The 25348-nt window shown below is 36.2% G+C and overlaps 2 protein-coding genes across 3 annotated transcripts in view; one reads left to right on the top strand and one right to left on the bottom strand.

The window, feature by feature from the left end:
- Positions 1–4427, bottom strand: part of LOC110642447 (cell number regulator 2) — a 62233-nt gene extending 57806 nt beyond the window's left edge. The window contains exons 1-5 of one of the 2 annotated variants that reach the window (XM_058153925.1): positions 4309–4427; positions 1799–1928; positions 1641–1712; positions 1337–1546; positions 994–1253 (exon numbers count right to left, since the gene is read on the bottom strand). In XM_058153925.1, coding sequence (XP_058009908.1) covers positions 1174–1253; positions 1337–1546; positions 1641–1712; positions 1799–1925 — 489 coding nt within the window. In that variant the 5' untranslated portion in view covers positions 1926–1928; positions 4309–4427 and the 3' untranslated portion in view covers positions 994–1173. Of the gene's footprint in view, positions 1–993; positions 1254–1336; positions 1547–1640; positions 1713–1798; positions 1929–4308 lie in introns of those variants that run through there. The other variant, XM_058153926.1, reaches the window with a different exon arrangement.
- LOC110659815 (protein PLANT CADMIUM RESISTANCE 6) overlaps positions 1–25348 on the top strand; it is a 75156-nt gene that overhangs the window by 12034 nt on the left and 37774 nt on the right. The gene's annotated exons all lie outside the window — the stretch shown is intronic.

Consider the following 25348-nt stretch of genomic DNA (forward strand, 5'->3'; position numbering starts at 1 on the left):
CAGTTTAATATAATTATAAAAAAAATCCAAACCTTTCTGTATTTAATTTGGTAATCTCAAACCTTTAAATTTTAGTTAAAAAAAGTTAAATTTTTAAAAATTATTAAAATTTTATCCAATTTTCTTCAATCGAATTCTAAATTCTATTTTTCGATTTGTTTATAATTATCATTAAAAATCTAACTTTTTCATAATAATTTCATTTTGATAGTGACGGGATTTGATAGTAGTGAGGAGAGATAGCTAATTTGTAACTAAGACCATCCAATTTGATCAAATGGCTAAGAGTTTTGATGACTCATGGATAATAAATAGTTGATGCAGCAGCAAAGTTGGATTAGCTAAAAAATGAAGAAGAATGACATGTTTCAAAAAATTAGATAAAATTATAATAATTTTTAAATATTTTGGAAAATTTGAATAAAATTTTTATAAAATTTAAAAATCTGATAAATTATACCAGGATTTAAACGTTTAAATTAGATTGTAAAAATACAAAAAGTTTTAACTTAATTTTGTGATTAGGCCTTTTATATGACGTTAAAATAGTTATTTAAAAAAAATTATGGAACTGTTTTTGTAGTTTTTATAACTGAATTAACTAATATATTTGAGATAGTGGGTTATTAATAGCAGTTTAAAAAATAATTCCAAATAAATTTATAAATTTTTTATAGCAAAATAATTTGGAGTAATTAACTCGTGCATTATCAACTTCATTATTGATTTTAGTTATCTAAATTTTTAAAATTTTTTTTTTATTTAGACCTGTTTACAATGATAAAAAAACACGAGATATACGGTAAAACTCACTTATTAAATAAATGAATTTCATATATTTGTATTTTAAATTTATAATAGAGCGAATCTAGATAAGAATTTCTATTTTTAATATAAAATATGAATTATTAATTAAAAAATTTTAATGACAATTATGAAAATAACCATTAATATTGGAAATATTAGAGGAATTGAAAAAAAAAAAAGAAGAGATGATTGTAAGTAGAATACCTATATATGTAGAGCAATCCAACTCCATAACCTTATTGATTACAACACAAGAAGTTGGAATATGGTAATGAATTACAAGAAAGATCAACAGTTCAACACACTATTACACTTCATCGATCGACTCTAGAGTAAAAATTAAGAATGTCCTCAGCCTCATAAATCCTAACGAGGCATACCTTGTTCAACAACTGGAGGTGCCATGGCTCCAACTTTGTTCATTCTCTCTGCATTGGCTGCCCAACCTGTGGTAATTAAGGACAGAAGTTGCAGGTTTTCAGAGATGAGAGATCTTGATTTCAAAGTTTCAATCAGGGAAAGAAAGTACCTATGGAAGGGTCGAGTCCGCGATTCTTAAGCTCTCGGTACTCTTGACAAAGAGCACAGTGGAGACACCAGCAATGAACACAGCAATCAGCACAAGGGTGTTCTGGCAATGAATGTTGCCCTCTTAGTTTGCTTCGATATGTGAAGGAGTACAAACATGGAACCCCCACGTACGAAAGCACCATGAAAACCAAGCCAGAACAAGCACATGCTGCAATTTAATTCATACGAAAATCATCTTCAAAATCACCACACCCACATGAGCTTTCATTGATACAAGGGAGTAGAGTAGGAATATTACTTACATACAGCATTCTTATCAATGATCTCTGCATTCCGGCCGAAGGTAATACAGGGACAGAAAGTGGTAACTAGACCTACACCATTTTACAATATATATATATATATGCCATTTAAAGAATATTAAAAAAATAATTAAAGAGTCATTGAGTAATGAAGTTACAATTAGAGGGATCTTCGCAGCATCCACATAAGCCAGTAGTCCATTTAGAATGCGTTTCAAAGTGGACTTGCTCATCGCCTGTTGTAGGCTCTTCTGTGGTTGTCCTCCCTGTCGTCGTTTCAATCATTCTCTGCATTCGTGCACCATTCCCATTTAAGTTGAGATTAAGAATCCATTTGTTTGACGAGAAAATATTTTTCAGTTTATAGTGTCTTGAATACTAAAAAAATAAGTTAATAAAAAAATTTTTTTAATTAAAAAGAAAATTAAATTACTTTTAAAGAAAAATAATTTTCTCATCTTAAAATATAAGTCATTTTTTATATTTAAATTTTAATAATCTTATTAAAATGTGAAAACACTTATATATTCATGATATAAACACACACTGTTAGTTTAACATTATAAATAAATAATGTAAAATATTTTTTTATAAAAAATATTTTTCATGTATAAGTTATTTTTCATGAAATAAACGGAGTATTAAAAAAATTAATTATTTTAGAGTTTTATAATTAAATATTTTAAATTTAATTTTAAAATTTTTAATACTTTTTAATTAATATATTTAAAGAATTATTTTTTACAAATAATTTTAATAATAATATCAAACAAATTTGTTCTGCTCCAATCAATTCTCAAATAATTTTTAGATCACAATGTCTATTTTGTCAAACAATATGCTATTGTACATGTGTATTCTCAAAAGTAAAGAAAAAAAAAAAGAATAATGAATATAAAGATTATTGAAAGTCTTTGAAAGTTGAACAAAAAAGAAAAATAAATCAAGATAAATATTCTCTTTATTCTTTTAAATTATAGTGATTATTAATTTAATAAAAAAAAATAAAGGGCATTATATTTATTATGTTTAATATTAATAAAATTGTTTCAAAACTTATCCTTGGTCTTTTGTTCAAAAAGATATTAAATTTATAATACAAAAGATTTGGGGCCATTATTATATTTTTAAAAAATTGAGATTAATACTACCATATTTAAAAATAATTATAGTTATGATTAAATTTAAAACTGACTTTAGAAGGCAAATTGAACGAACGCATGCAATATTATATTATGTAGAATTATATTTTTACATTTTTTATTATATATTTAATATATTACATTAAAATATCCTTCAGACTTATTGATTAATTATTTAATGATTATTTGTTATTTTCATCATAAATATTAATTTTAATTGTTTGTTACCTTTTATCACAAAATTTTAGAATGATATGAACTTTTTCTATGCATATATTACAAATTTTTTATATGCGACGATTTTGATTTATAATCTCATATATTAATTAAAGTACTGATTATCTATTACGTTTTCAATTCAGTGTATGCTTAAAAATTAAAATCAAATTGAAATTTAAAAAATTTTAGTTTAATTATTTGTTGTCTTTGATTGTGATTTGATTTTCGATTCTTAAAATAATTTTATGTAATTATTTATTTGAATTAGCATTTAATCTTTAAAGTAGGTTATTAATATATAATATATCATCTAATATATTTTTATTTATTTTTAAATTATACAATATTTAAATATAAGATATATATATAATTTAAAATGTCTAATAATATATTTTAAAACTATTTATTAATTATGTAATTAAAATATAAATATAATTATAAATTAACCATGTATATAGTATAACAATATACTTATAATTGTGAATTAAAAAGTGATTTAATGTAGTTATAATTAAAATTAAAAAAAAAATAAAAACAAAAAAATATTATATTGTGTATAATTCACATATATATAAAATATTACAGTCTTAATTATATATAATATATAATTCATCTTAAAAATATAAAAAATATATGTATAAAATGTTTGCAGTTTAATTTTAATTCAATCTTGGTACGGTTTCAATTTAATTTTTAATAAAAAATTAAAATCCAACTAAAGGATGAGAAGAAAACTTTAATTTAATATAATATAATATTTGATCGATTCAAAACCTAAGAATCGTGTAAAACCCTATTATTCACAATAAAAAAAATATTAATCCACATAAATAATTAATTATTAATTAATTACTAATAAATATTAAAAAAATATATTTTTTTTATAATCCATATGATTCAATTGAATAATATAAAAATAAAAAATAGATAAATATAAATAATAAAAATAAATACTATATTTATTTATATTTTTATGTTGATTATTTTTATTATATGTTATAGGTAATTACGTATGAAATTTAAGTTTTTATTATATGTTTTCTATTAATAAAAATTATATAAAAATTAACATAATTGCTAAGAAAATACATAAATAACTATGATATGAATTAAAATTTAATAAAAAATAAAATCCTAATCTATATTTTAATATATAATTAACAAAAAAATAATAAATAAATTGTTAATTATTATTATATATAATTTTAAACTTTATAATTTCATGCACATATGAAACAAATATCTCAAAAATTAATATATAAAAAAAATAAATTATAAAAGAGAAAACTAAATTCAAAGTTGTGTACCTTTGACTCTTTTTCTCTAGAACTTCACTTTATAGCTATTTTGGAAAGCTCAATGCCTTTGATTTGGGTGTTCATTTTATCTTTGATTTCTCTTTTCTTTATATAGGATTTTCTTTCTATTCTATTTATTTGGATTTTTCAAATTGTTTTAGACATGTGTTTATGGTTATCTTAGACAGGCCACACCTGTCTATGCACCATAAACACCTGTCCGAACATTTTCTATTTCCACTTTTACCCCTTCGTTATAACACCAAATGCTTGCAGCAACTAAGGGCTTTTTGGTAATTGAGCTTTTTTTTTAATTTCAAAAATTAAAACATTTAAATATTAAGACTTTATTTATTTAATAAAAAATAATTTATTTGTGAAAAGTATTTTTTTTAAAAAAATTATTTTCTTTGTATAATATTAAAAATTAGTTGGAGCCTCTCAAAAGAGTGAGGACTGAGAAAATGACTTCTCGTTTTGATAAGGAGAAGCATTTTCTCTTATTTTATTTTTATTTTCTCTTAATCATTAAGTTATTTTTTTTAAATACTTCAAATATTAAAAAATAAAAAAATATATTTTTTGAAAAATATTTTTTTTGAAAAATATTTTTCTTTAAACAGACGCAACCTAAATTATTAGTTTAATCACTCCATTTGAAATATTTTATCATAACAATAGGGAACTTAATTTTAAAACTTATTTGTTTTAATGGTGATAGCTAATATTCAACGATAGACTAATTATATATAAATATATACAATAAAAATAACGTATTAAAATATATAATTTAATTTACGATTTTATTTTTATAAAAGGCAGTTCTATTACCTCAATTATCATTGCTAACTATGGACACTATAAGAAATTTAAAAAATAATTATGAAATTTATCGATTAAATATATTTATATTTCATTGATAATTAAGATTGTCAATCAATTTTTTTATCCATAAATTTTAGTGTAGAGAATTTTTACTGTCGAAAAAATATTATCATTAAATTTACCAACGAACTATTTCATAGATAAATTAAGATTTTTTATAGGTAATTTTGTAGATTAATTATTTAAATAATGTAATTTTAAAAAACTATTTACCATTATAATGTAAAATTTAAACTATTTACCAAAAAAATGTGTTATAATAAAAATCATCAATTGAAATAGCAATTTTATGACCTACTACATCAAGTAACAAGTTCAGTTTAAGTATACTAAAAACACTATCTTAGTTAGCAGTTTCAAGAGTAATGTTTATGACTTATCACATCAATTAACCTGCTCAACTTATGTACACCAAAAATACCATCTAAGTTTGGCAGTTTTGATATATAGTATTTCTAGAGAGTTAATTATATTAATTCATATAAATATTTAGTCTTTTAATCAATTTTAATTACATTTTTATAGTTTATTTAGCTAAAAGTTAATTTCTCTCTTTTTAATTGATATTTGTTCTTTTTAGAAAAAATTATAAAGATTGGTAAAAGTTGGAGAAAAGTTGAAAATTGGCAGAAAATCTCACCCCCAGCTATGAGATTCACATGGTCAACTGTGGGATTGAAGAAACAAGTATGGTGTGACACCCCTTACCCGTATACAGTATACCCGAGTAAGTAATGCCACACGGTGTACCGGCACACTCTAATATTCCTTAATTAATTTATATCATGCTTTTGAATATAACTTATAAAATATAACTCATTTAATTCATTTATTAAAATCATAATTTATTTGAGGTTCCGTAAATTTTAAAGAAAATCCGGCAGAGTACCGGCTAAATTTTGGAGAAAACAGTTCTTCGGAACCTGTTAAAAACACTTCCAATGAACAAATTCATTCATTCTCAACTCCAATATCATCACAAAGCTCAATATCAAGATCTCAACATTTTTTTTTTAATTTCAGGTCTCAACAACCTTTTCATTTCTCAAACATCCATTTCTCAGGGTTCTCATATATATACAACAATTAAATACTCAAATTATTTCCATACATAACCATAAATCTTTATTATTTACATGAACCTCAAAATACATTACATAAATCCCAAATACATATGAGAAAACAAATATTTAATTACAAAATGACAAAATGACATCTAATGTCCTACCAATGCACTGCAGGTGATGAGGTGACACGGACACTGTGCAGAACTGCAGGATGGACTCACCCAGTCTGCGGTCTACTGGGCTCACGATCTGTATCTCCAGTACCTACGCGTGGCAAAAGCAACGAGCTAAGCAATAATGCTTAGTGGTGCAATAATATAATAAAAGAAAATAGCAAGAAATTAAATGTGTAGTGAATGTATATGTTTCATTTGCTTGGTATTTGTATATTATTTACTTTGTCCACTTTTATTCATTTGGTTGCCCCAAGTAACCTACACTAGACGACTGGGCTGGATAACGGGTAAACTGGCACTGGGTATCTAGTACCTCAGGCCGTCACACCATCGGTCACATATGCATCTCCCGGTGTAAATGTAACGGCTACCAAGTCAGAATAATCTCATGCACAAGGCCAAATCTCAATGCAAAGTCAGAATGGCTAAAAGCCATGAAATCACAGAATGGCATATTGCCATATGCAGTACTGCTAACTGAACCCTATTGGCATGCCAAACTATCCAAACCAATCATGTTAGGTATACTAGGGCATTTGAAACTTTTAAATTCTTCAATTTGTGCATTTCAAGTTTTGGTGTCACTATTCACCTCTTTGGTCAACAAAGATGTTGACTTTTGGATAGAAAATATGTACATTGACTTTGGCACTCCCAACATACCACATTTTACATTTAAAACTTGTTAGAATTGGTCACCATTACCATTTCTAACTTAAAACCAAGAGGGCAGAAAATTTCAGTTTTTGAGACCCAACTTCACTGTTCCATTGGACACTGTTGCAGTGAGAATTTGAAGAAATGGCAAACATGAAAGTTGTTCCTTATTTTGTCTAGTTGAATTTCCTTTTTTGAATCACTCTATTTGGAGTTTTGTAGCTCCAGATATGGTCCAAAAACCACAGCTGGCCGGATTTGCATTCTGCAGAAATTACCATATCTACCGTAACATGAACAGTGACTGCCACTGCCATTTGGGTTAGGTTCTGGCCATAATTTTGGGTAGGTTCCTTCATGAAAGTTGTTTTTCTATGTCTTAACTTGTTGCTGTAAAAATTTCAGGTCAATTGACCAAATCTACAGTGAGTTATGGCCAAATGAACAGTTACTGTTCATTTGGTCAATTCTGCAGGGGCTGTTGCAGAGTGTCCGGATTGGGGCCAAGTTTTGGTCCTCTTGCTTTGGTCTTTTGGGCATGGTTTCTTCAGCAAAAATGTGCCATTATAAGCCTAGTTTCATGTCCAATTGGCCAAACATCAATTGGACCAACACAGCCAAAGTTATGGCAGTGCAAGTGGACTGAATTTTCAGTCCTTCTGCTGCTGTCCTAGGGCAGCCTGCAACTTCACTTTGCAATCCTATTTTTCAGTCCATTTGATGGTCAACTTACCTAAAATGGTCACTAATTGACCATTAAAATGTGCTCTAACAATTTCCTAAGCCAAGTCAATTTTCCACCCTCAAAACCCTAGTTTCCATTCCAATTTACCCATGCACCTTGGTTAAGCACACTAAATCATTATCTATGTAAATATATAGCTTAAACATAATCTCCAATTCATTATAAGTCCATTAAAATCATCAAGACACTCCATTATTGTTCCCTTATTAGGGCTGCCGAAATTCAAGGCATGCATAAACATAAATTTCATTCATTTAAGTTACAAATTCTTGCTCACTTTAAGGCTTTAACATGGAATAAAGGAGATTTAAGTATATATATGCACTAACCTTGAATAGGGTAGATTTTTCCCCACTTAAAACTTCACTTTCCTTCACTTTCTAGGCTGCCAAACACTTCCCCAAGAGGTGTGATTAAGTTTTAATGAAGGGGTTTAGGGTTTAGTGGTGGAAATAAAGGAGAAAGGGAGCTTGGGAAGTGAGGTTTAATGGAGGTTGAGAGAGAGAGATTTCGGCTGGAATTGGAGAGGAAGAAGGCAGCTACAATTTAATTATTTTGGTCTTAATTTTGTCTCTTTTAAGTATTTAAGAAAGTTTATTAGCTTGTGATTGGTTGGTGAGTTTTAAATGACATCACAATGATGTCATAAATAAGCTTTTCTTTGATTTTTCTTTTCTTTTCATCACTACTCAATTTCAATTTAATTTCTAGTAATGTTTATTCATATTTTATGTCATATTAATTATTTACTCAACTGGACAAGTCGGCCAAAAATCACCTCTGAAGGCGAAATGACCAAAATGCCCTCCGTTTGGCTTAACGGGTCAAAATTGTCTGTACCGATTGAAAAATTTTTTTAGGTATTTTCTTGGCATTCTAATGCCATGGGAACCTCAATAACCCTTCTCTGGAGTCCCAAAAATTATTTTCTAATTTTTCCCCTGGGTCTAGGGCTCCTCGTTGCGAGAACCGTAACTTCCCTCCGGTTACCCATCATTTGGGCACCGGCTCATTTGACTTGGTTGTATTTTATTTTTAAAATTTTTACTAAGTGTTTCTTATTAATATTTGAGTTAATTATGGTCCCTCACTTAAGTTTAATTATTTTTCCGGACGTTCTAGCTGTCCGGACCGACACCGGTCACCAGAACAGTAGAATATACGGAGTTGTTATCGGGGGGGTGTTACAACTCTTCCCCTCTAATTTAAATTTCGTCCTCGAAATTTACCTGATGCAAACAGTTGAGGGAACTGTTGCCTCATCGTCTCTTCACTTTCCCAAGTTGCCTCTTCGGTGTTGTGGTGCCTCCAAAGCACTTTCACCAGTGGAATCTGCTTGTTCCTCAACTCTTTTACTTCCCGAGCTAGGATTCGTAGAGGTTCTTCTTCATATGTCAAATCCGGTTGTATTTCAATTTCTTCTCTGGAGATGACATGTGAAGGGTCTGAGCGGTATCTTCTGAGCATGGATACGTGGAACACATTGTGGATCTTGTCCAGCTCTGGTGGTAAAGCTAGCCTATAGGCCACTAGACCCACACATTCAATGACTTCATATGGGCCAATGAACCTAGGGCTTAACTTACCTTTCCTTCCAAACCTCAATACTTTCCTCCATGGTGACACCTTGAGGAACACCTTGTCGCCAACCACATATTCTATTTCTTTTCTCTTCAGGTCGGCATAGGATTTACATGCATGCGAGGCAACCTTGAGATTTGCTTTGATTAGTTTTACCTTTTCCTCAGTCTGTTTCACCAGGTCTGGCCCCACCAATTTGTCTTCGCCCAATTCAGTCCAGCACACTGGAGTTCTACATTTTCTCCCATACAGCGCTTCATACGGGGCCATTTGGATACTAGCTTGGTAGCTATTGTTGTATGCAAATTCTGCCAGTGGGAGGTATCTATCCCAACTTCCCTCAAACTCAATGACACAACTCCTCAGCATATCCTCAAGGACCTGACATATATTTCACGTTATTGTTATCATTTTAATTCAATATTTGTATCAATTTCATTGGTTTCAATTGTTTACCTGGATTACTCTTTCTGATTGCCCATCCGTCTGAGGATGGAAAGCTGTGCTGAAATGGAGTTGTGTACCCAAGGACTCATGCAACTTCTTCCAGAATCTCGATGTAAACCTTGGGTCTCGATCAGATATGATGGAAAGTGGAATTCCATGTAGTCTAACTATCTCACTGATATACAATTCTGCTAACTTCTCCAGTGAGTAGTCAGTCCTAACTGGCAGAAAGTGTGCTGACTTTGTCAATCTATCAACTTTCAGACATTCTGCATCATGGTTCTTCAGGGTGTGAGGTAGACCACTTACAAAATCCATGGTGACCCGATCCCATTTCCATTCAGGTATGCGTATAGGCTGTAGCAAACCTGATGGAACTTGATGTTCTGCCTTGACTTGCTGACATGTCAAGCATTTAGTCACATAGTCAGCTATATCCCTCTTCATACCAGGCCACCAATACTGAAGCTTCAGATCATGATACATCTTTGTACTTCCTGGGTGCATAGCATATACACTGGTGTGTGACTCTTTTAGAATACTGGTCTTCAATTCCCCAACATCTGTTACACACAGTCTTCGTTTGTAGTCTGTGCACCCATCTGCTTTCACCCCATAATCGGTTGCTTTTCCCTCGAGATCTTGCTCATAATAGCCATTAACTTTTCATCCGCCTTTTGCCCATCTAAAATCTGTATGCGAGTTTGGCCTCACTTGCAACTCGGCCAAAATAGCTCCATCTCGAATCAAAGATAGACGGGCATTCAATGATCTCAAGGTCATGGATTTTCTGCTCAAAGCATCAAGAACTACATTTGCCTTCCCGGGATGGTAGTCAATTACAGTCATAATCCTTCAGAACTCAATCCATCGCCTCTGTCTAAGGTTGAGCTCATGCAGGTTGCAAGTATTTCGTGCTTTTGTGGTGCGTGTAAATGTAGCACTTTTCCCCATACAAGTAATGCCTCCATATCTTGATCACGAAGATAATTGCCGCAAGCTCTAGATCATGGGTAGGGTAGTTACATTCATGTGGCCTTAGGTATGCGGAAGCATAGGCGATCACTTTCCCCTCTTGCATCAATACACACCCTAACCCATTATGAGAGGCATCACTAGACCACAAAGTCCTTTCACGACCTTTGGTTTGTGTGCTGCTGGTGCCTCTGTCAACATAGCCTTCAACTTCTCAAAACTGGTCTAACACTTGTCATTCCAGTCAAATCTGACATTCTTGTGTAATAACTTGGTCATTGGAGCAGCTATTAGGGAAAATCCCTTCACAAATCTTCTGTAATACCCAACTAGCCCCAAGAAGCTTCTGACCTCAGTTGTATTCCTGGGAGGCTTCCATTCCAGCACTGTTTTTATTTTCTTGGGATCCACCCTAATCCCATCAGCTGACACTACGTGTCCAAGGAATGCAATCTCATTCAGCCAAAAGTCACACTTGGACAACTTAGCATACTGTTTCTTTTCTCTCAGGGTTTGCAGAACAATCCTCAAATGCTCATCATGTTCTTCCCTGGTCTTGGAATACACCAAAATATCATTAATAAAGACCACTACGAACCGATCTAAGTGTGGATGAAAGATACGGTTCATAAGGTCCATGAATGCCGCTGGTGCATTTGTTAGGCCAAAGGGCATCACTAGGAACTCATAATGCCCATACCGGGTCCTGAATGCAGTCTTGGGCACATCTAAATCCTTTACCCTCAACTGATGATACCCTGATCTGAGATCAATCTTAGAAAATACTCCTGCTCCCTTCAACTGATCAAACAGATCATCAATTCTAGGCAACGAATATTTGTTCTTCACTGTCACTTTATTCAACTGCCGGTAATCAATGCATAGCCTCAAAGTCCCATCCTTCTTCTTCACAAACAGCACTAGTGTGTCCCCATGGTGACACACTAGGGCGTATGAACCCCTTATCCAGCAACTCTTGCAACTGAGTTTTCAACTCCCTCAATTCAGTGGGTGCCATCCTATAGGGAGCAATGGAAATGGGTCTTTGCAGCCGTGATGTCTCAATAGCAAATTCAACTTCCCTTTCTGGTGGCAAACCAGGCAACTCTTCAGGGAATACCTCTGGGAAGTCTCTCACTGTGGGTATGTCACTCAGGTTTGGCTTAGCCTGCCTAGTATCCACCACATGTGCTAGGTAGGCTTCACAGCCTTTTCTCATCATTCTTCTTGCAACTGTGGCTGAGATGACATTGGACAAGAAATCATCCTTCCCCCACAACTGTGATCTCATTACCCTCTGAAGTTTTTAGAGAAATTCTCTTCAATTTGCAATCAACTATTGCCTGATGACGTGACAACCAGTCCATTCCCAAAATCATGTTAAACTCATGGAAAGGCAACTCAATCAGGTCTGCCAAGAATTCATACCCCTGAATCCTCAACGGGCAACCCTTGTATACTTTGTTCACTACCACACTGTGGCCCAATGGATTAGTGACTAGAATGTCTTGGTCACTCTCCCCTACCAATATCCCCCTTTCTACGGGTAGGTTGATGCAAATGTAGGAATGAGTGGATCCTGGATCCACCAATGCATGCACAGGTGTAGTGTAGAGGGAGAACGTGCACGATGACGTCAGGGCATCTTGCTCCTCCCTGAGCTCTCAAGGCATAATTTCGGCAGGTGGTGCATTGCTCGGCCTCTCTGCGGCTCGGATGCAGCCTGCGAGATGGTCCCCACGGATTTACGGACCTTCTACCCCTTGGTGGTGCGGGAGCAGTGCATGCGCTTGTGTTGGAGCAACGGTGTAGTAGTTCTGCGTGGGCGGTTCTTCAAGCGATGCTCTGTTGACCCACACCTCAAGCAAGCACCGATTACTCTCCAACATTCCCCCTTGTGCCATTTCGGGCAATGCGGACATGCGAGAAGATGTTGGGGTGGTCCCTGAACCCCATCCTGGAAAGCGCCTTGATGGTGTGGGTGACCTCTCCTAGGGGTGAACTGTGGCCTGGGCCCCTGAGACTGACCCTGACCCTGTGGTTGACCCGAACTCTGTGCAGGAGGACCCTTGAACTTCTTCCCAAATGCAGGGGCTGAACTAGACTGACCCGGTCCCCTCTTCTGCTGTCTCTCTCTTCTAGTCTGCTCACTGATTCTTACTTTTTCCACCTTTATTCCAGCTTCCACTAACTTGGTAAATTCTGTGATTCCCAAGGCAGTGAACTGGATCTTGATGTTGTCATTTAGTCCCTCTTCAAATCTCTTGCACCTTTCAGCTTCATTAGGGACTATCTCCCTTCCATAACGGCTTAATCTAACAAACTCCTTCTCATATTCGGCCAATGAAATCTGTATCTGCCTCAGGTTAATAAACTCTCTTCTTCTCTCTTCCGGATATACAAGACCCACATATTTCTTCTTAAATTCTGAAAGAAAGAAGTCCCAAGTTACGGCTTCTATCTGCACTTCACTGGACACGGTGTCCCACCACTCATATGCATCATCTTGAAGTAAAGTGATGGCAGCTTCCAGGTTTTGCTCTGGAGTGCAGTGAAGTTGTTTTAGTACTCTGCTGCATTCAACCAATTCTACTGCCAGCAGTCATCTTCTCTCTTGCCATAGAAGTCCACAGCTCCAAACTTCCATAGCCTTTACCGGTGTGATTTACTGTGTGGAGGTGGTGGTGGTGGTGGTGGTGGTGGTGCCGGCATTACCCGGCCATTTGTCCAAGAAGTCGGCCATTTGTTGGAACATGGCTCGTGGAGGCTGGCGAGGCTCGCTTGAGTGGCGAGGCAGATTCTCTCATGCCCAGTCTCACCGCTGCAGTGGAGCATGACTCTCCACTTCCTCCTCAACGGCTCTCTGAGATGAAGGGTCCATATCCTATTCAAAATAAGAAAGATAAACAGATCTGCGTTAGTGTCACCTCGACTCTTACAAATGCAATGCATGGTATGGACTCAATCTAGGCCCAGAAACGCCTAAACCGTGCTCTGATACCACTAAATGTGACACCCCTTACCCGTGTACGGATATGCAGAGTAAGTAATGCCACACGGTGTACTGGCACACTCTAATATTCCTTAATTAATTTATATCATGCTTTTGAATATAACTTGTAAAATATAACTCATTTATTAAAATCATAATTTATTTGAGGTTCCGTAAATTTTTCAAGAAAATCCGTGATCTGGCTAAAAATGGAGAAAAGCAGTTCTTGAACTGTTAAAAACACTTCCAATGAACAAATTCATTCATTCTCAACTCCAATATCATCACAAAGCTCAATATCAAGATCTCAACATTTTTTTTTAATTTCAGGTCTCAACAACCTTTTCATTTCTCAAACATCCATTTCTCAGGGTTCTCATATATATACAACAATTAAATACTCAAATTATTTCCATACATAACCATAAATCTTTATTATTTACATGAACCTCAAAATACATTACATAAATCCCAAATACATATGAGAAAACAAATATTTAATTACAAAATGACAAAATGACATCTAATGTCCTACCAATGCACTGCAGGTGATGAGGTGACACGGACATCGTGCGAATGCGGGATGGACTCACCGATCTGCGGTCTCGGGCTCACGATCTGTATCTCCAGTACCTACGCGTGGCAAAAGCAACGCGCTAAGCAATAATGCTTAGTGGTGCAATAATATAATAAAAGAAAATAGCAAGAAATTAAATGTGTAGTGAATGTATATGTTTCATTTGCTTGGTATTTGTATATTATTTACTTTGTCCACTTTTATTCATTTGGTTGCCCCAAGTAACCTACACTAGGCATCGGGCTGGATAACGGGTAACCGCCTTTGGGTATCTAGTACCTCGGGCCGTCACACCATCGGTCACATATGCATCTCCCGGTGTGCAACAGAACAGCTACCAAGCTGTAAATAATCTCAGGCACAAGGCCAAATCTCAATGCAAAGTCAGAATGGCTAAAAGCCATGAAATCACAGAATGGCATATTGCCATATGCAGTACTGCTAACTGAACCCTATTGGCATGCCAAACTATCCAAACCAATCATGTTAGGTATACTAGGGCATTTAAAACTTTTAAATTCTTCAATTTGTGCATTTCAAGTTTTGGTGTCACTATTCACCTCTTTGGTCAACAAAGATATTGACTTTTGGATAGAAAATATGTACATTGACTTTGGCACTCCCAACATACCACATTTTACATTTAAAACTTGTTAGAGTTGGTCACCATTACCATTTCTAACTTAAAACCAAGAGGGCAGAAAATTTCAGTTTTTGAGACCCAACTTCACTGTTCCATTGGACACTGTTGCAGTGAGAATTTGAAGAAATGGAAAACATGAAAGTTGTTCCTTATTTTGTCTAGTTGAATTTCCTTTTTTGAATCACTCCATTTGGAGTTTTGTAGCTCCAGATATGGTCCAAAAACCACAGCTGGCCGGATTTGCATTCTGCAGAAATTACCATATCTACAGTAACATGAATAGTGACTGCCACTGCCATTTGGGTTAGGTTCTGGCCATAATTTTGGGTAGGTTCATTCATGAAAGTTGTTTTTCTATGTCTTAACTTGTTGCTGTAAAAATTTCAGGTCAATTGACTAAATCTACAGTGAGTTATGGCCAAATGAACAGTTACTGTTCATTTGGTCAATTCTGCAGGGGCTGTTGCAGAGTGTCCGGATTGGGGCCAAGTTTTGGTCCTCTTGCTTTGGTCTTTTGGGCATGGTTTCTTCAGCAAAAATGTGCCATTATAAGCCTAGTTTCATGTCCAATTGGCCAAACACCAATTGGACCAACACAGCCAAAGTTATGGCAGTGCAAGTGGACTGAATTTTCAGTCCTTCTGCTGCTGTCCTAGGGCAGCCTGCAACTTCACTTTGCAATCCTATTTTTCAGTCCATTTGATGGTCAACTTGCCTAAAATGGTCACTAATTGACCATTAAAATGTGCTCTAACAATTTCCTAAGCCAAGTCAATTTTTCACCCTCAAAACCCTAGTTTCCATTCCAATTTACCCATGCACCTTGGTTAAGCACACTAAATCATTATCTATGTAAATATATAGCTTAAACATAATCTCCAATTCATTCTAAGTCCATTAAAATCATCAAGACACTCCATTATTGTTCCCTCATTAGGGCTTCCGAAATTCAAGGCATGCATAAACATAAATTTTATTCATTTAAGTTACAAATTCTTGCTCACTTTAAGGCTTTAACATGGAATAAAGGAGATTTAAGTATATATATGCACTAACCTTGAATAGGGCAGATTTTTCCCCACTTAAAACTTCACTTTCCTTCACTTTCTAGGCTGCCAAACACTTCCCCAAGAGGTGTGATTAAGTTTTAATGAAGGGGTTTAGGGTTTAGTGGTGGAAACACAGGAGAAAGGGAGCTTGGGAAGTGAGGTTTAATGGAGGTTGAGAGAGAGAGATTTCGGCTGGAATTGGAGAGGAAGAAGGCAGCTGCAATTTAATTATTTTGGTCATAATTTTGTCTCTTTTAAGTATTTAAGAAAGTTTATTAGCCTGTGATTGGTTGGTGAGTTTTAAATGACATCACAATGATGTCATAAATAAGCTTTTCTTTGATTTTTCTTTTCTTTTCATCACTACTCAATTTCAATTTAATTTCTAGTAATGTTTATTCATATTTTATGTCATATTAATTATTTACTCAACTGGAAAAGTCGGCCAAAAATCACCTCTGAAGGCGAAATGACCAAAATGCCCTCCGTTTGGCTTAACGGGTCAAAATTGTCTGTACCGATTGAAAAAATTTTTTAGGTATTTTCTTGGCATTCTAATGCCATGGGAACCTCAATAACCCTTCTCTGGAGTCCCAAAAATTATTTTCTAATTTTTCCCCCGGGTCTAGGCTCCTCGTTGCGAGAACCGCAACTTCCCTTCGGTTACCCATCGTTTGGGCACCAGCTCATTTGACTTTGTTGTATTTTATTTTTAAAATTTTTACTAAGTGTTTCTTATTAATATTTGAGTTAATTATGGTCCCTCACTTAAGTTTAATTATTTTTCTGGATGTTCTAGCTGTCCGGACCGACACCAGTCACCGAAACAGTAGAATGTACGGAGTTGTTATCGGGAGGGTGTTACATATGGCCTCTTGTGGGATGAGTGTAGGGTGCATGGCCAGCCATAAGAATGCATCCTACATGCATGGTTGGCCATGAGATGGTCTTTAGGGGCATTTCTTCACCCAATGGGCTTGTGACACATCACCAAGTGAAGGGAAAGAGTCAAAATTAAAATTAGTTAGAGATTTTATGAATTGGAAGGGGAAGAGACGTTTTGGAGGCTCCGAAACACTGAAAAAATTCACTATTTATGCTGGAGTAAGGAATTTGGAAGGGGAATTTTGGAAGCTTGAAGAAGGAAGACATTAATCTCCATCCTAGAGAGTTTTTATTTTCTTCTCTTTCAATTTCTTTGATTGTTTCAAACCCATTTTTGTTGAATGATATTGAGTTTTGATTGTTTCAGTTTTATTGTGGTTTTTGACATTATAAGCGACTAAATATTTTAGCTAGGGATTTGATGTAGCTTGACTTGATTTAATCTCTAGATTTTTATCTAATTTTCTCTACTTTGCTAATAGTTGTCATTTTTGAGTTTAATACTTTTGAGTATCTTGGCAAAATACTCGAATGATTTAAGATTTATAATCTATGGTTAGCAAACATGATTATGAATTCGATTTGATAATAACTATTATAGATTTCAAATAAGAGTGAAAACTAAGATTGAGTCTATAGGGTTTTATTGAAATAGTCTTTTTCTTAATGCTCTAATTAATTGAGTAATTCTCTGTCACGACTCAACCTATGGGCCGGACCGGCACTAGGACTTGGACCAGCCTAAAGCCCCCGAGGCCTGTAATAAGCCTAACTATTCATTAACCCAATCCTAAGGCCCATTTTAAGCCTAATTTCAAGAATTCAACCAGATAGAGTCTGACCATAATATGGACCATACAACGGGGAGTTTTGACTCACCCTACCTATAAGCACAATATATATGACAATTTGGGAAGCTCAGCTCACCCTCCACATACTAATAATATTATAAAATTAAATGAGAGCTCAACTCTCTCATCCAATTTAATCATACATGCATTTAATAAATATACAGATCCAACACGATATTATTTTACAGACCTAATTTAAATAAAATACTTCTAACACATGTGGAATTCTAGAAGTTAGTAAAATTATACAAAACATAACAGATATTAATAGATTGCTTATGAAGGAGAGAGGTAGGTTAGAACTCAACAAGAAATCTTTTGTATCCTGGAAAAATAAGGTGAATAGGAGTGAGCGTTTGACTCAAAGAGTAAAATACCGATTTTAAGTAAAATTTCTATAGCTATCTAAAGCTAATGCATTCTAAAGAGTGAAATGCAACACCTTCATAATTTTCATATAAATCACATCATAACAGCAAAAAGGTAATTTGGAGCACTCATGCACCCATATAATTCAAACAGTACATATATGGAAGCTGATCCCCTATACAGCTCTCTTAATCCAACCTCTGCCAGTGAGTACATCTCAAGTCGGACTTTCGCTTGATAGACCAAATGTAAGGGCCAACGAGATCATCTCGAGCCGTGCCTACCCTGACTCATCTATAAAAGGATCAGGTCCCAGTGAGTCAAGCTCCAGTCGTGTCTGCCGGTCTTGTCCATATCCAATACCACACACCACATGCACGCCAACACACGCACACTACTCCAGATTACCGTAAAATAATATCCATAGCATTTCATCAATTAAGAATGCAATATAAAACGTGCCTAGTGTTTAACTACATAGATATATATTTATAAGTGATGCATAGGCATGCCTGAACATATAATAATATTGAAATTATAATTAAAATCAATATTTTACTCATAGATGTGAACCGAGATCACTGTAGCTGCTGGACGGAGGAAGAAGGCTGTCCCGGCTCACCTGATAATTTCATTATAATTATTTAATATAATTGACTCAATACAAGCTTAAAAAGAACTAAAAATATCCTAAGTCGTGTCGAAAATCCGGCAGAGTTCCCCTTATACCTAGAACCTACCCAACCTGTAAAAGGGCTTAAAGTACACTTCTATATCTACAAGTCACACAACCATATCTCAATCATATCACATGACCCCTCTTGGGCCCATCCAAACAATCAACAACCACAATTGGGAAAATTATAATTTAGTCCCTACAATTAACCATTTTGCAAAAACTGCTCAAATGAGCTCTAACAATTTTAAAACTTTGCCCCGAGGTCCTTAGCAATATTACTAAGCTAATACAAAATGAATTATAATTTTCTAGCTACCCACAAATATTTTATGGATTTTTAATCTAAATCATGCCTAGATAATTAAGAAAAATAAGGGTTCGGGTTTACCTATACCAATTCTGACCCTTGGGATGCGTCCGAAACATCTGAAAATGGTGGGATAGCCTATAATCTCGATCCGATTCTAAAGCTTTCCTGGTAGCCTGTTTGCCTAGCCCGAAATTGCAGACCCGAGCAACTGTCAAATTTCTGTGAAACAAGCATACCTACGCAAATCCCACAACACGAGGGTTAGTACATAATTTTTATGAAATTTATTAAGCTCATTTAATGCCCAAAAAAATACTGTGAAGTTCTATGGGACTCATCGAAAAACGGTGTCAAAAATTTTTGAAATGGGTACTACCGCGAAGCTCTCGTTGAGGGGTGCACTTTTGTACTCTCAAATTTTTTGTGGGGTTCACGGTTTGTGAGAAATTTAGCCTAAAATTCAAAATGGGCTAAAACTTCTCGGACAAAAATTGGACAAACTGCTTAATGGATTTTTGTGTTCTTGGTGTCTATGGAAAGCTCTCGAGGTGTAGATGGATTTTGGGATAAGACCTGATCCAATCAGTGGCTGAATCGACCAGAATTGACCTGGGAAGATGAAGCAACACGCGCGGAGGGAGAGTTTGGCGTGACTTTCCTGCCAGCTGGGGTGTCAGAAGGTGACAGGGAGGCATTTTGGAGGTGCGCCAGCGACCGGGAAGGCTGGGGTGGTGGCTGGCCGGTTAGGGGAGGAGGGAGGAGAGAGAAAATGGAGAAGGAAGAGGGAACATCGGGAGCGCGAGGGAGAAAGGAAAAGAAAAGGAGGATGGTCGGTCCGATTCAACCAGTCCGACTTGATCCAGTTTGATTCAATCGTTTCGATTCAGGATACCCAAAATTAAATTTTTACTCTGCCCTGAGTTCAAAAACAAGGTTCAAAAACTCCAAAAAAATTTCAGAAAACTCATAAAAATTTAAAGAGTCTAAATACACTTTTAGTTTTGCCACATGGTCTTTAAATTAATTTTTAAAAATCATCAAAGTTTCACATTTTCAAAAAATCTAACCCGACTCTAAAAATTCAGAAAATTTCAAAAAAATTCTCAAAATATATAATACAATAAAATACTAATATTCACATATAAAATAATTTATTTAAAAATTAGGAGTGTTATATTCTTTTCCCTTTACAGAAAATTCGTCCTCGAATTTTACACAAGGCAGAATAAGGAAACAGAATTACATATTAAACAGATGGGGGTACTTGCTACGCATGTCCCACTCTGACTCCCAAATGCATTCTTCCACTGATTGGCTCATCCACAAAACCTTAACCATAGGGATCTATTTTGATCTTAGTTGCCTAACTTGGTAGTCCACTATAGCTATTGGCTGCTCCTCAAATGTCAAGTCTTCTTTCAGCTCCACTGTATCTGGTTGTAGCACATGAGAAGGATCAGGTATGTATTTCCTGAGCATAGAGATGTGGAACACAAGGTGAACATGAGAAAGGCTGGGTGGTAACTCCAACCGATAGGTAATTGCTCCTACTCTGTCAGTAACCTCAAAAGGTCTAATATATCGAGGTGCCAAACTCTACATCCCTCCGTCTAGGATCAACATAACTCTTTTGCCTACTAAAAGCCGTTCTCAATCGTTCCCTAATTAAAGGAACCATCTCAGAAGTGTGTTGCACTAGGTCTATATCATGCACTTTTGCTTCTCCCATTTCTGTCCAACACAGAGGAGACCTAAGCTTCTCCCATTTTTGTCCAACACAGAGGAGACCTGCACTTTCTGCCATACATTGCCTCATAGGGTGCCATCCCGATACTGAAATGATAATTATTGTTATAGGCAAACTCCACCAAGGGTAGCTGATCATCCCATTAACCTCCAAAATCCAAGACACACATACGAAGCATATCTTCTAGTGTTTGAATTGTCCTTTTGGATTGTCCGTCTATCTGAGGGTGAAAGGCGATACTAAAGTTTAACTGTATGCCAAGTGCCTCCTGTAGCTTCCTTCAAAATAGAGAAGTGAACTGGGGTCCTCTGTCAGATATTATGGAAGCAGGAACTCCATGCAATCTGATTATTTCTCGAATATAGAGCCTGGCATATTGTGCAATAGAATAGGTGGTTCACACAGGCAAGAAATGAGCTGATTTAGTCAGATGATCTACAATTACCCATATCGAATCATATCCCTGCGTGGTACGAGGCAATCTAGTTACAAAATCCATCGTGATCATTTCCCACTCCATTCCGGGATAGGGAACTCTTGCAGCTTCCCTGATGGTCTCTGGTGTTCAAACTTCACTTTCTGATAAGTCAAGCACTTGGACACAAAGTTTGTTATGTCCCTCTTCATGCCATTCCACCAGTAGCTATCCTTCACATCATGGTACATCTTGGAGGAGCTTGGGTGCACACTATAGGGTGTGTAGTGTGCCTCTTGCATGATCTCATTCCTGAGGTTGTCCACGTTGGGCACACATATCCTGGAACCTTGCATAAGAGCGCCATCATTAGCAAATCCAAATTCACATTCTTCACCGTGTTGTACTCTTTCTATAATCTTCATCAATTGCTGGTACCTGTGTTGAGAAACTCTGATTCTGTCTCGTAGCTCTGGTCTTACTGAAAAATGGGCCAATAATACCCCCTCATCTGAAATATCCAAGATCAGACCTTGATCCATCAACTCATGTATTTCTTAAATCAACGGTCTCCTCTCCGCTGATATGTGCACTAAGCTGCCATAAGATTTTCTGCTTAGAGCATCTGCTACTACATTGGCCTTCCCAAGATGATATTGGGTGGTGCAATCATAGTTCTTCAGAATCTCCATCCATCTCCTCTACCTTAAGTTTAAATCCCTCTGTTGGAAGATGTACTTCAAACTCTTGTGGTCGATGTATATCTCGCACACTTCACCATACAGGCAGTGTCTCTAGATCTTTAATGCAAAGACTACAACCACCATTTCCAAATCATAGGTGGGATAGTTCTGCTCATGTCTCTTTAGCTGCCTTGAAGCATAAGCCACTACTTTCCCATGCAGCATCAAAACACACCCTAAATCAACTCTGGAGGCATCACAGTACACGGTATACCCTTCACCACTCATTGGTAATGTCAACACAGGGGCTGTAGTTAGACATTCCTTAAGCTTCTGGAAGCTCTCCTCACAATCATCTGTCCAAATGAACGGAACATTCTTCCAAGTTAACTTAGTTAGGGGAGCTACTATCCTAGAGAAATTCTATACAAAGTGCCTATAGTAGCCAGCTAGGCCCAGAAAACTTCGCACCTCAGTGACTGTTATAGGCTTAAGCCAATCAGTTATCGCCTCAATTTTCTTGGGATCCACTTAAATGCCTTCACTAGAAACCACGTGTCCCAAGAATGAGATGCTTTCTAGCCAAAATTCACATTTTGAAAATTTGGCATATAGCTAGTGCTCCCTCAAAGTCTGCAACACCATCCTCAAATGCCACACATGTTCTTCCTTGGTCTGCGAATATACCAAAATATCATCTATGAATACAATGACAAAACAGTCTAGGAACAGCCTGAACACCCTGTTCATCAAGTCTATGAGGGCTGTTAGTGCATTGGTGAGTCCAAACGATATCACCAGGAACTCATAATGACCATATCTAGTCCTGAATGCTGTCTTTGGTACATCCTCATTCCTGATTCTCAACTGATGGTAGCCTGACTGTAGATCTATTTTGGAAAAGAATCTAGCCCCTTGGAGCTGATCAAACAGATCATTGATCCGAGGGAGTGGGTACTTATTCTTCATAATCACCTTGTTTAGCTGTCTATGATCTATACACAACCTTAAGGATCCATCTTTCTTCCTCATAAGTAGAACAGGAGCGCCCCAAGGTAAAGTGCTTGGACTTATGAAACCCTTGTCCAGAAGCTCCTGTAGTTGCTCCTTTAGCTTCTTCAATTCTGCTGGTGTCATCCTATAAGGTGGCATAGAAATGGGGTTTGTACCCAGCACGATATCTATGCAGAATTCTATTTCCCTTTCTGGTGGAAATCCTAGAAGCTCCTCAGGGAAGACATCCAAAAATTCTCTAACAACAGGAACATTCTCGATGTTAACACCTTCCACAGAAGTATCTCTCACTAATGCCAAATGCCCCTGACACCCATGTCTCAACATCTTTGTAGCACTAATTACTGATACCAAGTTATATGGAGCCACGCTCCTATTACCATCAAAGCTAAACTCTTCCACACCAGATATATGAAAATATACCTTTTTGTTCCTGCAGTCTAAAGTGGCATAATGAGTTGCCAGTCAATCCATTCCCAAAATTACATAAAAAATCTATTATTGGTAGAGGAACCAAGTCTGCTAGGAGGATCCTTCCATCCACTACCACTGGGCTACCTGGAAAAACTATATCCACGTCTATGTTGTCACTAAGAGGGGTAGCTACAGATAAGGGGCATTCTAAAGTTGTAAGGTTCCTACCCAATCTCATGGCAAAAACGGGGGAGACAAATGAGTGCGTAGCACCCGGATTTATCAAAACACGAGCCTCATAGGAACATACTAGAAGAATACCTGCCACAACTGCATTGGAAGCCTGAGCATCCTTGTGGGTCAAGGTGAAAACCCGAGCCTAATCCCTACCTTGCATTGTAGAACCTTGAAGTTGACTTCTACCTCCTGACCTACCTCTAAATCCACATCCTCCTTGTCCTCGGCCCTATTGGCCACTGAATTGACTGACCGCTATGCTAGAAGCACCAGGATACAATTGACGAGGGACGTTTGCAATAGAACCCTGTGAACCCATCTGTGGCTCACTGAACATGGGACATTCTCTAGCAAGGTGACCATGTTGGCCACACCAGAAACATCCTCCTGATCCCATCATATAAGGTCCTAAATGTCCTCTTCCACACTGTGTGCAGGGTGCCAAGGAGGATCCTGAACCCAACCTAGAACTGTTATAACCCAAACTGTGACCATTGCTGGATCCATACCCTGGTTTGAATCCTCGAGATCTGTGTTTAAAACCACCTTTCTTGTTGTTTTTACTTCTTCCTCCATAATGACTCTGGCTACCACTATCCATAGTACTCATGTAGGAAACGCTTAAAGAACCCTCTGCTTTATTCTTCTTCGCCCTTCCGCTATCATTTCCTGTATAGTTGATTTCGATCTGTCGAGCTCGATCAACTACTACATCAAAAGAATGATCAGACAACATGGCCAAGTTTGCACACTTCCTGTCTAGCCCCTTTAGGAACCTCTTTACCTTCATACTTTTCTGTAGCCACTGCTGTAGGGGCATACCTACTTAGTTTCAAAAATTCTATAGCATATTCATCTACGGATCTGTCATTTTGCCTTAAGACCTCAAAGGCCCACTGCTTTTGGTCTCTAAAGCTTTTTGGTACAAATCTGTTGAGGAACAATTTCACAAACTGGGTGCAAGATAATCCCTCAATGCGAGGTAGTACGTAGTCTGTCATCCACTACCTTGACACTGCCCCTAATACATACTACGCACACTCTACTAATCTCCTATCAGTTAACTGCAGTTCCAACCCTACTTATTTGCAGGAGTCCAAAAACTTATATGCATCATCATTTACATCATAGATACCAGGCACCAACTTCTTAAAATTAATTATTTGTTTGTAAGGTTCCTCTCTTGGTGCGGTGGGCTGCTGCTGTTGTGGAGGGTGGACCATATATTGTGCCATCATATCGATGGTTCTTTGCAATCTAGCTAGGGTAGCTGCCATTGGGTCCATAGGACCCTGGGCCACAAAAGACTATTCCTGAACTGGTGGGTCTCCTACCATGCCTGCTCGGGGCAGGCACCTCATCCTGTGCCGACACCTCGTCTGGCACATCCCGTTCTAGTGTAGTAATAACTCTTCTGCTTCTATGCATTTTCCTAAAATTCAGCAGCATTAGCCCCCAAAATTCAAAACAGTATGTTACAAAGCTCTATAGACTCATATTTTCACATAATTATATGTAGCAAAAACTAGAAGCAAGGATGATAATGCAAGGATGAATGTGGACCCTATTCTCCGCATGTGACTCCTACTAGACTCTTTTCAAAACTTTAGACATATATTTCCCATGAATCTAGAGCCTAAGCTCTGATACC

Source organism: Hevea brasiliensis, chromosome 9, assembly GCF_030052815.1.
Source record: "Hevea brasiliensis isolate MT/VB/25A 57/8 chromosome 9, ASM3005281v1, whole genome shotgun sequence".
Taxonomy (NCBI): domain Eukaryota; kingdom Viridiplantae; phylum Streptophyta; class Magnoliopsida; order Malpighiales; family Euphorbiaceae; genus Hevea; species Hevea brasiliensis.